Genomic DNA, 17528 nt, shown 5'->3' with positions numbered 1-17528 from the left:
TAGGAGGAAGGCAATAGCAAACCACCACTCAATAAATCTAGTTTTTTTTTAAAAAAATTGAACACCCTCCCCCAGGACGTGGTTGCCATATGTGAGTCAACAGGAGAGCACAAAACAACAAGATCATAGGAACAAACATTTTAGTTAAAGTCAAGCAACAACCACTGTCGAGCCAAGTATGGAAATGCATTAGCAGTAAATCTCAGAAGTCAGAGAGAAAGAATACTTCTTGAGAATTCTCCTTAATGGTAGAAATAAGCAGGTTTGCTTCACTTGCATACTCTATTAAAATCTTGATTTTAGCAGGGAACATATATGTCTTTGCTTATGGGTGGGTTGAACCTCTAAGTCAGTGATGGCGTACCTTTTAGGGGCCAAGTGCCCAAACTAAAAGGTCTTCAGGCACCGGGTGTTACCTGGTGCTGGGGGCGGGACTTCTGGGGCAGGGCTTCTCCCTCGCTATCCCGGGGAGACAGGGAGTTGGGAAAAAGGAGGAACAGGGAGCATAGCCCTCTGCAAACTCGATGATGTCACTGACATGTTTTTATTCCCTCCCCCCTGCCATGCGTGTTGATTTTATCTTCTGGAGAAAACCCCAAGTGGACTTTCTCCATATTGTGCTTTGGCCAGAGACCAGCTTCATTTGCCTATGTATCAAGGAGGAAGAGAAACCAAAGTGCCTCACCTTGGAAGTGTATGGGTTTTTGAAAAACACAGAGGACATGCAACGTATACCTGCTGTAAAAATTAAAATAAACAAAAATCTTATTTCAATCCTAGCTTCTGATGAGTTTTGTTATGCTGTTCCTCTGTTCTGTACCTATCTCTCTGCTTTTGACCCTAAACATCACTGTTCTATATAGTGTTAAATTATCATTGTACTTTAAACCTAATTCAATTTTTTTTAAAAAAAAAAATATTCAATTAAAATTTGAAACACAGAATGAGACAGAACTGCTGGAAAGCCAGAAAAAATATTACAATTTTGTACCTAAATTGGATTCTGAATTCACACATCTGGGTTGTCCATCTTTTGGTTGCACAGTTTCTCTGGGAGTGTCACTGCTGGCTTGAGTATGTTTTTTATTCTCACGGAGACTTGCAAGCTTTTCTATAGAACTACAAACTGGGGTTAAATGCTTTGTGTCACAGGCCTTACTGCAAGAGTCCCCAGATGCATGTGACTGGGAGGAAAACAGGTTCACAGAGCACTCTGACTCCTGGCTTGGAGAGACATCATCATCCTGGGATTTGAGGTTACTTCTGCTGCTACTCTTCAGTGCCAGCATCTCTGCTGATGTCTCTTTTTTTTCCAATAAGTGTGATGATTTGTCAAATAAAAGTGCCTGAAAACATGGCAGCTGTTCCTCCTCACTGGAATCATCCTCTTCTGAAGATGGCAGTTTCCGCACTGGTCTCCGGTGTGCCAAAACAAAACGTTTCCTCTTCAACATGGAACTGCTTCTGTCCTTGATGTCCAGATCTTTCCCAACAAGAGATTGCTTGTCCATTTTAGAAGGTACAACTGAGATGTCTTCCCTCTCTGTTTCCAAAGGACTAGGTGGGTCTTCTTTGCTTTGGATAGCTGGGTCCAGCAAGCCTTCCGGTGTCTCCGATGAGAGTTCAAGGGCATGGGACGCCTCCTCAGTGTATTGTTCCATCCTCTCTCTGGGAATCAGGCACTTAGGAACACCTATACTGGAAATATCAGTTGATTCCTCTATGTCACTGTTCAATTGCTTTTGTTCCATCCATTTTTCCCCAACATGGCTGAATTGAGGAAGTGGTGGCTGACGAATTACAGGACATGCCTGCATTGATTCTGGTTGAGCGCTTAATGTCAGCCCTTTGTTTTCAGCACCTGCAGATTCTTCTTCTTGAAAGTGGCCTATGCTGGAACGTGTCTCATTAACCAGGCTTAAACTGCAGCTTTGGAGGTTGCCATTTCTCGAAACACTTGGATTTCTGACATTTCCACTCAAACGTCTATTATTGCCACTGGGATTTGTGTTTTCTCCCATTTCTGGGGATGCACTTTTTTCAGTTGTGGGTTTTTGACTTTGAAGCTGATTTCCGCCCTCTCCATTTCTGGCACCTGACTGCACTGGCATGGGTAGATGATCTGGCAAGGGAGCCTGCAAAGCAAGCTGGAGGTGCTCAGTTTTATTCTCAAGCTCTGGGAAACCAGAGACAGAGGTTGCCAGTCTTTGGAGAGTGATGCCTTTGTCTGCCACACAGGCAACAGCGTCTCTTCTTTCCTCATATAGAGTCAATTTCTCCAAATATTCAACCCTGCCATCTTCTACTGTGCCAGCTTTCAGTTCCCTTTGAATTTCAGCAGCAGACTCCTTCACTGGACCTGGATGAAGTAAGAATGACTGGCGTTTGCAACAGCTGAATATGTTCTGTACAAAGTCTGCATCTAGTTCGCTGTCATCAGTTTCTGGGTTCAATTCCATGGTCTCTGCAGCTTTATCATCAGGATGATTGCAGCTTTCTGTGGCAACCCCTGTGCAAGAATCATTGCCCTCTTGCATCTGACTACATAATGCACTCTTCTCAGGTTGATCTGCTATGAGCTTCTTGCCCTCATCAGAAGTGATTTGCTTCACTTTTGTAGGCGGGAACTGCAGGAGTGAACAGCTGCCTTGGGAGCTTGCTGTGGGAACAATGAAACAAGGACTATGGCCCTCTTTAGTTTCTTCAACATTCAGACTTTTTACAACTCCTGTCGCACAAGGAGATGTTGAAGGGTTAGCACAAACCTTACTTGCATCAAGTTCCATGTTCATCAGGCTGGTGTCTAACCATGACAAAACTTTCTGCGATGCATTGGGGTCATTTTCTATTACAGAGTGAGGTGGCATATATCCTGCTTGAGACCACCTTTGTTTCTTTTCTCTTTCATTCACTTTTTCCTTTTCTCGCTTTGCTGGCTCACTTTGCTTCCAAGCTCCTTCTGGTTGCAGCTGAGATTCCGTGGTCCCACTCGAGGCTCCTTCTGTACGTAATTGAAGCCTCCTACTCCGCCTGATCTGCTTCCGGCCTGTGTCTGCTTCTTTTGCCTCCTCATCCTCTGTCTCTATTTTTGACTGTTCAGGGGACCTGGAGTTTCCATCTACCACAAATTGCAACTGACCAAGTGGCCTCATTGATTGTCTACCTCTCCTACTCAATGAGTTTGGTCTCTTCTTTGAATTTTTCAGGCTTGACTCTGGCAATTTATAGCAGATGTTCAGAGCTTGTCCACTTTCAATTGCTTCCAAATTGGACACTGCTTCCTTGACAGAAGGTTCTTCAGGCAACTTAGCATCTCTTTGGTGTTCAACAGGCTTGTCATCAACAAGAGCAAAGGTCTGCTCACATTCTTCCAAAGGAGCACCATCATCCATGACAGGTCTCTTTCGACATTCTTTCACATCCTGTCTTCTGATGAAATCATCAGGTGTCAGCTCTGATGTGGCCTTCCTCTTTCGTGTTAAGGTTGTTTTTCTAGGTGTCTCACAGGATTTTGTGTTGACAGCAATGCATTCCTCTGCTTGTATATGGATTGTGTCCCTTTCATTCTGAAGTGAGGTTGACTTGCGTTCCCTGCTGTAAGTTCTCCCAAATATTTTATCTTCAATCCTAGAGGTAACTGGTTTGGCTAATGGCCAGTCACTTTCATGCCACATTGTAAACTTTCCCTGGTCTTCCATCTGTCCAGTCTTTTGAGAGACACAGAAGTCTGAATCCATCACACAAGAGTTCAGATCCTGATCCACCTCTTCAGTCTGAATGTCCTGCATGGAGCTAGGAGAAAGGACCTCATTGCTTTTTGAAAGCCATTCATTGACCTTCTGGATACTCCGCATCAGTCTCTTCCCAGTGACCTGATTCAAAGGACTGTTTGCTGGAGTCTGGGATTGTAGCAGGTGCTCCTCATTTTCACAGAGTGTTGGTGTGTGTCCAGCAGGCAGCACAACACCAGCCCATTCTGTGCCATCACCTGCCTGCTCATTTGTAGTGGGATCTCTGGCTTCCCCAATTGCCTTGCTCTTCCTGAGTGAAGAGCAAAGTCCATCCTGCTGTCTGGAACTGGCTTCAGGTTTTGTATCATGCTGTCTCATGGCAGGATCTGAAAAAGACAAACTCTGGCTCTTCTGCGCAGCAACATTCTCTGCAACAACTTCTACATTTTCAGACCTGGCTGGAGTGCATTCTATGCTTCCCAGTCTTTCTTCCAAGAAACCGCATGCACCTAAAAACAGAAGAGTTTAGAAAGCAGATTGGTTTACCTCTAGCATCCTCCTCCCTTTCTGCTGCCCTTTCCTACTACTAGTCAGCCCTTCATTTTCATGGGGGATCCATTCTGGACCCCGCCATGAAAACAGATAGTCGCAGATATTCAAGCCCCGCAGGCTTGAATGGAGGCGCGTGCCCACGAGCGGCTGTGAGTGCCCGCATTGGGCATGTCACGCATTGGGCGCGTGCCCCATTTTAAGCCCTCCATTTGCTCCTTGCAAATAAGTAAGAATCGCGGATCTGAAGTCTGCACAAACGGAAGGGCAACTGTATTTGTGTTAGTTCAGATCCAGACACTCTTTGTCCAGACATCTCATTCCTAGTTACCTCGTCCTAACCCTATTTTTAATTTTGACATGAAGGGAAGCTCTTTAGTTAGTAAGTGTGCTATGATCAGGTGATGGTACTGAGACTCCTTCTGAGTATATACAGAAGTGAGCTGCTCTAATATAATTTTCCCGTTTAAGAATATATTTACTAATGGCTACACAGTAATCATTACACCAGTACTAGTCCATGGCTTAGCATCCATCTTCCCCCTTCCTCCATTTTTAGCTAAACTACAATAGTCAGCAAATTATACTTTCCCTACATTAACTGTTTTATTATACCAGCAGGCACCCTAAGAACTTGTTCACAAGCCAGGCATGCCTAAAGGGCGGAGATTAAAAGGAATTTACAGAGCTCTTTTCCACACATACGAAGTGCTTTTGAACAGAAAAGCACTGTTCAGTTATTGTAGAATGTAGGCCTAGCACTGCATACACACTTTCTCAATCACTCTTTTTATTTAAAAGGAAACCCTGTCTTTAACAGTAAGCACACAATATTCTTTTTAGTAAACATTTAGAAATCAAACAGAATCTAAGTGAAGTTTTTCAGATGGTAACTTTTTTGGCAATAATTTTTATACTTGTTTAGCTAAGTAGATGTTAATAGGTGGCCTCTCCTTTTCAAATGCTGACTTAGAGAATAATAATAATAATAATAATAATAATAATAATAATAATATTTCTCGCCTCTCCCTACGGATCAAGCCAGGATTACAACCGGGTAAAATACACTCAACTATACAACATAATAGAAATAAAATCAATAGTAGTAAATCCAACAAAATTAACCTTTCTCATAATACAATAACAAAGTTAAAAGCTAAAACTCCTTATTAAATCGTAATCGATGAGTTGGAGTATTGAGGTGGGTGAGGCTATTTACACCGGGTCAGGTGGGAAGGGGCAGAACAGAGGTCACCATCATATCTTATGTACTTTTGTTCTGAGCAACTGGAATTAGATGTCAATCTCTGTATTACATTAAATTTGTTTTCTAAGAAACCAGGCTTAAGCTGGTCACGTTTATTCTGAAAGTCCTTGGGCCACAAAAAACCTATGATTGCAACTTTCAACTTAAACAACAAATCAATTTAGCTACTTCTAAAAGGCAGTATAGGGCTAGTGTGACATAGTGTATGAATGCAGACAATTAAAAATCACAAACTAGTGTAGAACTGTAATAAAACAAATGTATGCTGGTGGGGGGGGGGGATTTTGTAGAAAACAAAACAGACAGTTTCATTCTTCCCTACCAATACTGTGTAGGAATAGACTTTGAAACTGAGGGGATGCCAACTGCAATGAGTTAGAGTAGAGAAAGGCTTTGCTCTTTGAAGTAGAAAATTCCATTAGATGTGGCTGCAAGTCACACAGCTTTCTGGATCCTAACTTTTAATGGTTTTATTTTTATTATTTATTTAAATTATATCCTGCCTTCTCCCAAAGCAGCAACTTTTTTACCTGATGACTGTAGCAGAAAACCAATGAAGTGAATAAACTGACTAGCAAATTTACTCTATAATAACTAGGAATGAATTTACACCTCCTAAACTAACCAAGACCACAACTCTATTCATGATTTCAAAATGTCATAAAAATTAGACTCAACAGGAGTATGCTTGCCCATTTTCATAAGCTACATGTGAACTAACTATCCTGGGTGGTAAAAAGATTATGGTTAATACCAGGGTATTTGGGTTCTTGAATTAAGTGATTCATCTGTCCAGAAATCTTCTTACCTAAAATGTTTAATGCCTCATCTTCAGCACTTGGCCTAGGAAGGTCCAGCTGACAAGGGCTTTGATTCTCAGCATATATTTCATCAACATGAGACGGAGAATTTTTTCTGAAATCCACACTGTGGAGAAGATTAAAAACAAATGCTCAGGTGATCAAAGTATTACTCTTAAAATCAAGCTCAGTCTTGAATCTCTGTCAAATGCTAAAAAAAAGCAAGAACAAACAATGGGGCACTGGTGTAACACTTACCAATTTTCTCTACTGCTAATGAAAGGTAGGAAGAGAATCTTAGAGGTGGAAAGGACCCTATGGTCACCAAGTCCAATGCCCTGCTCAATGCAAGATCCTCCAGTAGAACTTCCCCAGCGGGCAGCTGTTTAGCTTCTTTTTGAAGACATCCAGAAAAGGAGATACCTGTACTACCACCCAGGTAACTAATTGGTTCCATTGCTGAACCACTCTCGCTGTCAAGAGTTCCTTCTAATTTCAATCAAAATCTAATCTCCTGTACCTTAAAACCATTAGAGCTGGTCTTACCTCCTTCCGAGGAAAGCATATTTTGATTCACGCTATAGTCTATTAACAAAAATGAAAAATACTGGAGATGGGATTAAGAGAGAACAGCTTGCCTACAGCTGTCATATAAACAATAGTATCCAGAAGAGAGCCAGGCAGCAAGGAGACTCCTTAGTACAGGCAACCAGTTCTAACAGTCAGTCAGTTTGAGAATGTCCTCCTGTCTCCAGCACATCATTTGAAGAAGATGAGATGGACAGACAGAACAAAAGGAACCTATCTTATTTTGTTCTACCAAGTTGTTTCAGAAATCCAAAAACAAGAAAGTTTACAGGAAAAGGGAAGAAAAGGACTTCTTTGTTACACTTGTCAGGCTAAGATATGCCTGGAACAGCAGCAGCAACAATGCAAATATATAAATATATGGCAGTGATGGGGGGAAAGGAACAGGAATGTGCCTGCTCTGCTCTTTCCTCCACCCTCCTCTGCCATTCACTGGCTTAGGAGAGCCAGTTAAAGGGATGGGAGGGTGGGAGGAAGAGGCAGAAGGCTGCACTCTTCTTGGTTGCTCACTCCCTCCTGGCCGTTTTTTCCCCCAAGGAAAAAAGCCCGAGTGGGAGAAGGACGAGTGTGCGCCAGCAGGTTTAACATTCGCAAATAATCAAAACCTCGAATGTTAAGTCCACAAGTACAGAGGGAGAGGTGTAGTTACAGTTAAACAGAACAGACGGATGCCATCTTTAAAATTTTTTAATTAATACAGTATTATTCCCTCTGAGCTACAGCTAAAAGTGCACATGAAAACCAACAGATCATACAGCTATCACTTCACAGATACTGAGGTTATAGTTCATAGAGACCAGAAGCAAGTGGCCTTCCAGTGAAATCATACTTCTTAAGCTATATCACCCAATGCCCCATCAGTCACCTCTTCCTCCTGTTCTCTCCTTCCACATTTTCATGAACAGCCAAGGGAAAGAGTGTGGAGGAGCACTGGACATTTTATACAGAAACATAAAACTCAGCAAGGAGGAGCCCATAAAGGAGTCTTTTATTTTTCTTCAGAACACTTCTCTTCAGAGAATGTTGTTGACCTTAGACTTTTACCAGAAATCCTTCTTCCTTATCCTGCACTTCACCTAGAGTGCGATCTCCAGCATTTACCTGTTTATTTGAACTCCCCAGAGACACAACAGGGAAAATAATAAACACTGCAAACAGGAAGCGAAAGTTCCACTTACCATTTGACTGCAGCTGTCTTCTTATAGGCATCTTCAGATGAATCTGATCCTTAAATGAACAAGGTTTACAGTTAGAATTCTGGCAGAAAAGGAATTCAAAAGCCATACCTAGCACCTTCTGACTAAAGATCAACCAGGACGACAAGTATTTTCTGTTTTTAGAGCATAGAGGCCAGCTATTGTATTATAAACATCTAAAGGAAGGATATATACAAACAGTATACCTGAGCAAGGCTCAAAACAGGCAAGTATGGAGCAGAATCTGAACTACCAAAGGCTAATCAGATCAGTCTATATAGGGGGTTGGAGCAGGTTAACAGATGGGACTGGATGGGAATTCAGCAGAGATCAGAGCCAGTGAGGTGTAGTGGTCTGAGCATTGGACTATGACTGGAGACTGGGGTTCAAATCCTTGCTCAGGCATGGAAACCCAGTGAGTGATTCTTGAGCAAATCACACACTCCCAGCCTCAGAGGATGGCAAAGGCAAACCCCCTCTCAACAAATGTTGCCAAGAAAACTGCATATCTTTGTCTTAGGATTCCCTGATCTCAATAAGAAGAGCCAGTGCAGCATAATGGCTGGAATGTGGTTTTGGATGTGGTAAAACTCAAGTTCAAATCACAGTTCATATGTGTCCATTGAGCTTGGTGCAAGCTAGGACAGTAAAGTAAAATGCCTGTGAAGATGTACCAAGATTTGCCATTATTCATTACAGACTAACTGACAAAACTGTTAGAATGCTAAAGGTAGGGCTACTGGAAAAATAGAGGGTTAAAGAGCACCATACACAAAATCAGGTAGTTAGGGTTAGAGATAACCTATCAAGATCAACAGAATATACAGGATAGAAGCATTACTGTATAATGACCATTACTATTCTTAGTGAAGCAGTTTACACAGATGCTTACCAACTTCAAGGACAACAGCTTTACTGGAACTGCTTTTTCTTCTCAGGGAATATCTTTTGTTAGTTCCACTGCATACTGGCAAGTTAGAGCTCTCACCCTGCCAAAGGACACACGGATACAATTGGAGGCCTAGAGATATCTGCATTCATTCTACTAGCACATTCTCTTTAGTGCAGTTAAAGTTGGTTCTTTAACTGAAGAACACTTCAATATTTCTTGCTGCAGAACTGCATTCTTTTTTACAGACTGAGACAAATGCATTTTATGTATCTTTTATTATAAGTAGTAATCTGGATCAGACAATAATCTGAATGATGGAAGTGAGTAATCTAGATAATGAAGTTCATGAAAGACATTTGCCTTTCCTTCTTATCAGATGCTGGCGCTCAAAGTGCCAAAATGGATAATTGGAGCATCCTTCTAGTCAGTAGAATGAATACAGCACAAATAGGTTAATGCTCCCTATTTGAGAAGGCAGAGCAAAAACATTTTCTAGTTCTGTATAGGGGAAGTCCTTGCTAATCACAGCACTTGATTTCAGCAGTAAAGACAACTGTAGCTCAAAGTCAACCATGTGAATCAGAATCACAAAGTACATGGGGAAAAATAGGGAGGTGTTTACTAAATGGTCTCCCATGCAGACATGGAAACCAAAACAATCCTTATCTTTATCACAGAAGAAAAAACGTAGAATAAGTGGGACTCTCAGGTCCACATTCTACTGACCAGAAGGACATTATGTTGTCCAGCATTCCACTCTTGATCTGTGAAGAATGGAAACAATTGGAATAGATTTTTAAAACAGCACTACCCATGAAGGGAATAGGTAGGCTACAGAACATGTGGAGCATATAGCAGCCAAATTACACTTCAGCAAAGCATACTTGTCCACTCTAGCATGCCTAATGAAGTTACAAAGGATGGCCTATGCAAGCACCTGAACCAGTATATCCAGATGAGTTAGCAGCTTCCATGGAAGAGAGAGGCTAAGCTGCTAAAGAACTAATAACCATGGACACTGAAGCCAACACAGAACAATTGTAATCGTTTCCGCTCTTAAAGCTTGTTTCTTCTGTAGCACCCTGAGGAGGAGGGGAGAAAAGAGGAAAAATGTAGAGATGCTCTGGTAGCTTCAGAGACAGCAAAACATCCATGGTCTCTGTATAAGGGTCCAGATATCTAGAACAGAACTCCAGGACCTGCCTGTTGCTGCAGTTCCTCACCTCCTGCTCAGCAAACTGGCCTCTTCTGCATTTCCTTTTCACATATCTGGATGTGACAGATAACAAATGAATCTCTGCCCAGCAGAGAAAGAAACTTATTTCTGATTGGACCGCCTCAAATCAGGGATCCTCTGTTGGCTGAGTTTGAGAGAGTCAATATCTCTCTCTTTCTCTCTCTCTCTCTCTCACACACACACTCACAATCCTGCAGCAAGCTCTGTTTGACAGGATGGAATCACTTGCGACCTGCACTCTGATCAGTTTACAAACGGGGAATCTCTGGGCAGATGATTCCTGTTACTTTACCAGTGGGAGGACTCTAGAACTGGAGTCAGAGCCCTCAGGACAAACTGAAGGACATGGACAAGTACTGCTACTACTAGGTCTCACAGAAATCTATGAAGGCCAGGAAACCCCCAGGTGGATAGCATCCACTATTGATCTCAATCTTTCCATCCCAAATCTTTTCACTCTGAAAAATTTGCTGACAAACTTGAAATATAGTGTTGGTCACTGGGTCTAGTTCTTTAGGAGCACTGTAGAAAAAAAGACAGAAATGACACTGGAGCAACTCTCCACATGGGGCAGTCCCCTCCAGCTCAGATGTGGAGAAATCTGATGAACATCTGACCATGCACTTGTGGCCAGGTGTAGGGAAAATCTGCTCCTGGGAACAGAGATTGTAACAGCCAGAGATAATGAGTTCCATGAACTCACCAGAAGAAATAGCAATTGTCTTCCTATTTTGGGATGTGTAGAGTTATGCAAAGAGCTTACAGAATGGGTTGGAGCCAGTGTTATGCTTAGGTACCAGTGGCAAGGGTGCTGGGGTGAGAACAGGCAAGCATGCAGTGGCTGCTTTACTCCCAACAAACAGGTGATTGGTGGAATGCTGGAGCTTGGTCTGTTGAGTCAGATAGCTGTTAGGCATCCTTTTCCTACCAGTTGTGGCTTCCATGATATGGGAGAGTGGAAGCTGTTACAGGGAGAAGCCCTGTGGTGTACCTGCAGAACAGACCATTGACAGCAAGCAGATGGCAAGGTTTCTGTTGCTTCTCTCACCCTTGGGCACTGAATCCCATTCCTGTCTCAGAAATAACAGTAGGGAGAAGAAATCAAAGGGATAGGAAGAACACACACAGAGAGCAAGAAAATTACAACTTTGGGTCTTTGCTCCTGAGGTGCTGTTTTCCTAATAAATGTAGAGCCAGAATCTGGAAGAGAAATATTTCCCATAGATACAACCTGAAAAATGTTTTGGCCCTGTCTTCAGGTTGAGGGAGTAATTACTGTCATCATCATCTTTGTTAATAATAATAATAATAATAATAATAATAATAATATTTATTTATATACCACCCTTCTTAGAATCATACCCTGCTCTTTTCTGAAAGAAGCTTACAAATTGAAACAAATACAGAATGTCCAAAAATTATCTTTGCAATTTCAGTTCTATATACAATTGAAACTATACAAATAATTTAAAACAGTTTAAAAGCAGTACAGTTAAAAACAGTACAAACTGTTAATGGACTATATTCTTAATTAAATTTTATTAATACATTCTAAAACAAAACATGACAACAGTACACCAAAACAACAATAAATACAGGCAATAACCCAGATAAGGCCCTGAAAATTATAGATAAAAGGTGTATTCAAGGATCCTGAAAGACCTCTTTCCATAAAAATGTAGCTAAAATTGGGGGATGTCTAGAGACTAAATCTTGCTGGATGTATTCAATAAAATGGGTGCCGAATCTTATGAAAGGTCAATCCAGAGTGTAAGCCTCTCGCTCTGTTGTTATTATCTGCCATTTTCTCCATTAACCACAAGTCCCAGAGTCTAGTCCACCATCCTGCAATATTCAACTTTCCAGTTTTCCAGTTCTTGGCTATCTCAAGCCTAGCAACAGCCAGAAGCAAACTAATATGTTCTTTATGCTGCAGGGCTTTATTTTCATTCATAAAAATGGAGAACAGGAACAGTGATAATTATATACTTTGTTTAGTGATCTTGGAAATCAGTTGTAAAATTTCTGTCCAATACGCACGCACTAGGGGACAATCCAGCCACATATGTACAAAGGTTCCCCTATCTTCACAATGCCTCCAGCTTTTTGGATTAGCATTGGTAGACATACGAGCCAATTTGACTGGGGTGAGGTACCATTGATGGACCCACTTGACAGTATTCTCTTTAATGGCAATGGACCTAGTTTTAAATGGTAAATGAGTCTATGTATTTCAGTTCTATATACAATTGAAACTGTAAAAATAATTTAAAACATAATTAAAATGATAAAAAACAGTTTAAAAACAGTACAATTAAAAACAGTACAGACTATTAATGGACTATTAAAGGACTATTTAAAAGTCCTTTCTTTCAATATATTCAGTTCTCAGAAGCCTGTCAGAATTTTAAAAAAATCTTTACCTGCCTACAGAAAGATAACAAGGAAAGGTCATCCTAGCCTCCCTAGGAAAGGAATTCCAGAACCTAGGAGTGACCAGCCAACAAAAAGGTCCTATACTGAGAGTCCAGGGACAACCACCATTCCCCCTAAAATGTGATTAGCTCATTTCTACTGGGTCTACTACACCGCTGACCAAGAACAATAGTAGTACTACTCAGAGATTCTTTTTTTTTAAAGGAAAGCTAAGAAGTTATAGGCTTGCCACCTTTAACAACTCATGTGTTTATTCTTTTGGTTTTAGGCCTTTAAAAGTCCTCTAGCCTTTTGAAGCCCATGTTCAAGCTCCTTTTCTCTTGGTACTCCTGTAGTAACTTGAGGGCAGGGACGTAGCCGGGGGGGAGGGTCTTGGGGTCCGGACTCCCCCTTCCATTAGAAAAATGAATGATGTGTGCTGCTGCGCTGCCGCACCCAAGCCCGATTATAATGGTGGCACTTAGTCTGGATCCCCACCTTCCTAAAATCCTGGCTCCATCCCTGTTGAGGGACTTTCTCCTAATCTACCAAGCTAGTCCTTACATTTGCCATGGGCTGTGTAGAGATTCAAGCTTAATGAATCATTACAATTACAATCATTACAATTTTCCTATGTCTCCTTATGCTGCTAGCCCCCTACAGTTTAGGTTATTCCACTAACTCAGCTTTGATATACTGAGGCAACTGATCCATGATAAGCTAACAGCAAGCTCCATGGTTTTATATCAAGGTAGGTCAGAAGCCAGTGGAAGATGCTTGGGGAGGAGGGGGGAGCGAAAGAGAATGAATAATTGTAGTAACCAGAGGATTTTTATTTTCCTGTTTCTTGAAGGTGACTGCAGTGCCAATGCCACTTCATTTTAACAGACCAATGGTTTATTCTGCAGTCTCTTTTTTTTAAACAATTATTCATTGAAGCTTCCCTGCTATGCGTTAGTGGGGGGAAATATCCCTCACAGCAGCAATTTCAATGACTATTAAAATGCATTATAGCTTTGATACTCCAAAACAACAAATATAACTTTAATTCAGTCACTTCTTAAAGATAAATAATTATGCTAAAGGGAAAGATTATGTACTAGCACTTATCTTTAGCTGAGGATTCTGACTCAAGTGCTCATCTATGAAATTGAAATAAAACTGTCGTGGGGGGCAGCAATGTTTCCCTTTCCCATCCGTTTCACGTTGTGTCTTGTTGAAGCAAGAGTGAGAATAATACAGATCTCTAGATGCTGTTTGACTGCAAGTACCAGCATTCTTCACCATTGCTTTGCTGGGGTTTCGCTTTGACATGAATAACCAACTGTACGGGGTGGTGCTCATCTCCATTACTAAGCCGAAGAGCCAGCATTATCCGAAGATGACTCTGGTGGTCACGGGGCCAGCATGACTGCACTGAACGCTGTTACCTTCCTACTGAAGTGGTACCTATTCATCTACTTGCATTTGCATGTTTTCAAAGTGCTAGACTGGCAGAAGCTGGGACTAATAATGGGAGCTCACCCTATCACATAGCACTTGAACCAATAACTGCCAACCTTCTGACCTTGCGACCATCAGAACTGGCATATTAACCAGTAAGCCACCGCATCCTGGCTAAGCCTGTTGGAATATACAGCCAGTCAGAGAGTCCCATAATTTCTATCCCTGCCTGAGGTTAAGGGCTATCTTGGTTGTTTTTATTGATATGCAAACCGCTCAGAGTCTTACCAGTGGAACAGCAAGGTATAAATGCTATAAACAAAGTAGATAGGAAACAGAAGGAAAAAATGCTTTTACCAAGGAAAAATTCTCCTTTTTTCCTTCCTTCTCTCTTTTCAGCCTGTCCCTGTATCCTTTACAGTCAACAACTAGCTGTTCCTTCCATGGATCTGCAGTAGATGTGGCTTCTGTGTCTCTCTTGGGGAAACACCGATCATCTGAAACTGAGAACAGTAATACAGGGAAGCTGCAAATCTTCATCTCACCTTGCAGCATAGCAAGGTGGCAGTAGTAAAAAAAAATCATAAACTATGCTGGCTTAAGTGGAACACATTTCTAAAAAGGGTTTGATCTTGTAGATTCATATACCAAATTATACCCTACCAGAGAAATAGAATCAAAAGATTTAAGTGTGGAGTTGGGGAACTTTAAGCAATCTCTGACAGTTGGGCATAACAAGAAATGAAGTTTGATGTAACTGGGGGGTTATAAAGGTTGAACTAAAGAGAGAGTAGAAAGCACATGACAAACACTAAATTCCATGCATTTAACAATGAGCAAGGATATTGGCAAATGGCTTTAAATTCACCAAAACATGGGTTGCAATTATAAACTTTGGGTTCTTTAACCAGTAAAATATTTTGTTTTCAATTTTTCAAAGTATAAGTATCCATTTGCAAGTGCCATAAATAGGTTCTAAAATCTGGAATAAAAATTGAAACCTTCATATCCAAAACCACAAGACAGACTCCTTGTACATGCAGAGACTATTTCCTCCCCTATCCCAGTTTAAAACATACTTTCTCAGAATAATTCAGTGTGTGTAATTTTCAAAATAAAAGCATTGTTATCAATAGCAAACAACCATCAGGTAAATTCATTAAGGCTGCAACTCTATACTAACTTACTTGGGAGTAGAATTCAAAGATATGGCCATGTTAGTCTGTAGAATCAGGACATAGAGAGATCTTGTAGCACCTTTGAGACTAACTGAATGAAAGAAATTTCTTTCAGTTAGTCTCAAAGGTGCTACAAGACCTTACTTGGGAGTAATCACCATTGAGCTTACTTCTGAGTAGACATATATAGAACTGAGCTCTAAGTACTTATAAAACAGCTTGGATCCCAGTGACCCAGCATAGTATAGAAATTACTAAGGGAGTTTCACAAGACTGAAAATTTGAAATTTTGCAAATGTACTAGCCAAGACCAGTTACTGTACTATAAATAACTGGAAAAGGATGTTTAAAGAAGAGTCCCTCAAAACACTCAAATTTTATCCAAAAAGGATTATATTATTCCCACAATATATAGAAGTTGAAATTTGATGTACAAAATCCAGGGCAACGGAAGATTAGAAAATCTGAAAATATGCATTTTACACTGTATCAAAACCTAGGGCAAAACATTTAACATGGGTTATAAAAGTGATTTAAAATGTAATCAAAGTTGAATATAAGACTGAAAGTTGTCATGCAGGAGTCCCCTTATCTATTTAAATTCATGGGAATAGGGCACTTCAGGGGAGTGCAAGCAACATATACTCAAATTTGCAAAATGTAAGTTTCATTTAGCGTACTATAACACACCCAACTGCTGCTTCTAAAACACTGTAGAACCTAAATGCTTGCTCCCTCCTAGTTATCAAGAACTTGCCCAAATAGGAAGGAAATCACCCAGGCTCATGCTCCATTTTGTTTCAAGACAAAGTGAGATCCAGAGATGTAAAGCAAATTCCACCCCTCACAATCCCTCTCTATTCACTTGTTTCTTGAACTGGATGTATGGGGGAAGACACTTCAGATATATATATGCATGCAAGGACATAATAGGCTGGTATGCCCTTTCTTTCTTTCTTTCTTTCTTTCTTTCTTTCTTTGCCAGCCTTTTCTCAAATGGGCTCAAAACAGGATATATAACTCTCTATATAGCACAGCCTTGCTATCAAGCTCAGAATACAGAATGAAGAAACGTATTATACAAGGAGGAGGATAGAAATGTTCATGCATCCAGGTTGCTCTCCCCAACCTAGCCTATCTTTGATAGTTAACAGAAAAACATAATACCTACATTTGAGCCCTGTATCACGCTCAAAAGCATGTATGACTTCCAGCACCACTTTGATAACTTGCTTAAATCGGACATCTTCCCTTAGACTTCTGAAACAAACAAGCGAACAACAGATGTGTAGTCAAGAGGATAAAAAGTGTAATTTTCTCAACATTACCCTGATCCACTAAGCTCAGGGGGAGGCCTGTGGAAATGGAATAACGAAGACAATAATAAAACTTTCTAAGGAGTAGATTGCAGCCTTTTGTCTAATTAAAGAATTACTCACTTTAGAACAGCCCAAGAGACTGTAGGCATCACACTCCCTATTTCATGCTCATTTAATCTAAGAGAATTTTAGCATCAAAACAGCAAGTGATGCTTTAAACAACAGTGTTCTTGCTAATTATTTGCAACACACCTGTTTTTTTCAAAAAGGTAGTAATGCATCACACTAGGCTTCACCACCACACTAGGCTTCACCATGTATCCTCGAGATGTATTTGTCCATAACTCCCAACATCCCCAGCCAGTATGCTCACTTGCCATGTTGGCTGAGGAAGACTGTGAGTGATAGTCTAGCTCAGTGGTTCTCAATTTTTGCTGTTCCACTTGTTTTAGACCTATCTCCCCGAAGCCCCAGCTGTTATCCTAAATACCTGGGGGCAGTGACATCCCTAGGGGAACTCAATGTGGTAACTTATGGTGTCACCCTCTCATTGACCTCCTCCCATTTCACATCAAAAAGAATCCTTAGTAATGCTTTTTTGCACTAATGTTACTCGTAAATTATAATTTCCATATACCACTGAATGTAATGGTAATCATTGTGACATAACTAGCAAAATTAAAATTATACCTTCAAATTACAATATCATATGCACAACCTAAATGTATTTGCATATACATAGTGGTGATTTGGTTAAAATGTGATGTTTTAAAGAAAATGTTAAAAGAATACATTTTTTAAAAAATTAAAAAAAATTAAAAATTTTGAAATTTTAATTTTAAAAACTTCTGGACTTCTCCTCCCACTAAGCTTAACCATACTCCCACTATCTCTTAAAGCATTTTAAAGGGAA

At 40.6% G+C, this 17528-nt stretch overlaps 1 protein-coding gene across 1 annotated transcript in view; it reads right to left on the bottom strand.

Annotated features, from left to right (window-relative positions):
- BRCA1 (BRCA1 DNA repair associated) overlaps window positions 1-17528 on the bottom strand; it is a 60672-nt gene that overhangs the window by 34344 nt on the left and 8800 nt on the right. Inside the window, exons 5-10 of the mRNA XM_089532135.1 lie at window positions 16468-16556; window positions 14470-14621; window positions 9024-9120; window positions 8114-8162; window positions 6356-6474; window positions 992-4240 (exon numbers count right to left, since the gene is read on the bottom strand). Coding sequence (XP_089388261.1) covers window positions 992-4240; window positions 6356-6474; window positions 8114-8162; window positions 9024-9120; window positions 14470-14621; window positions 16468-16556 — 3755 coding nt within the window. The remainder of the gene's footprint in view (window positions 1-991; window positions 4241-6355; window positions 6475-8113; window positions 8163-9023; window positions 9121-14469; window positions 14622-16467; window positions 16557-17528) is intronic.

The sequence above is a fragment of the Sceloporus occidentalis genome, unplaced genomic scaffold, assembly GCF_023333645.1.
Source record: "Sceloporus occidentalis isolate IW3139 unplaced genomic scaffold, rSceOcc1.0.p SCAF_7, whole genome shotgun sequence".
Taxonomy (NCBI): domain Eukaryota; kingdom Metazoa; phylum Chordata; class Lepidosauria; order Squamata; family Phrynosomatidae; genus Sceloporus; species Sceloporus occidentalis.
Note: the sequence above shows the minus strand (reverse complement) of the source record. Positions and strands in the feature narration are given on the sequence as shown.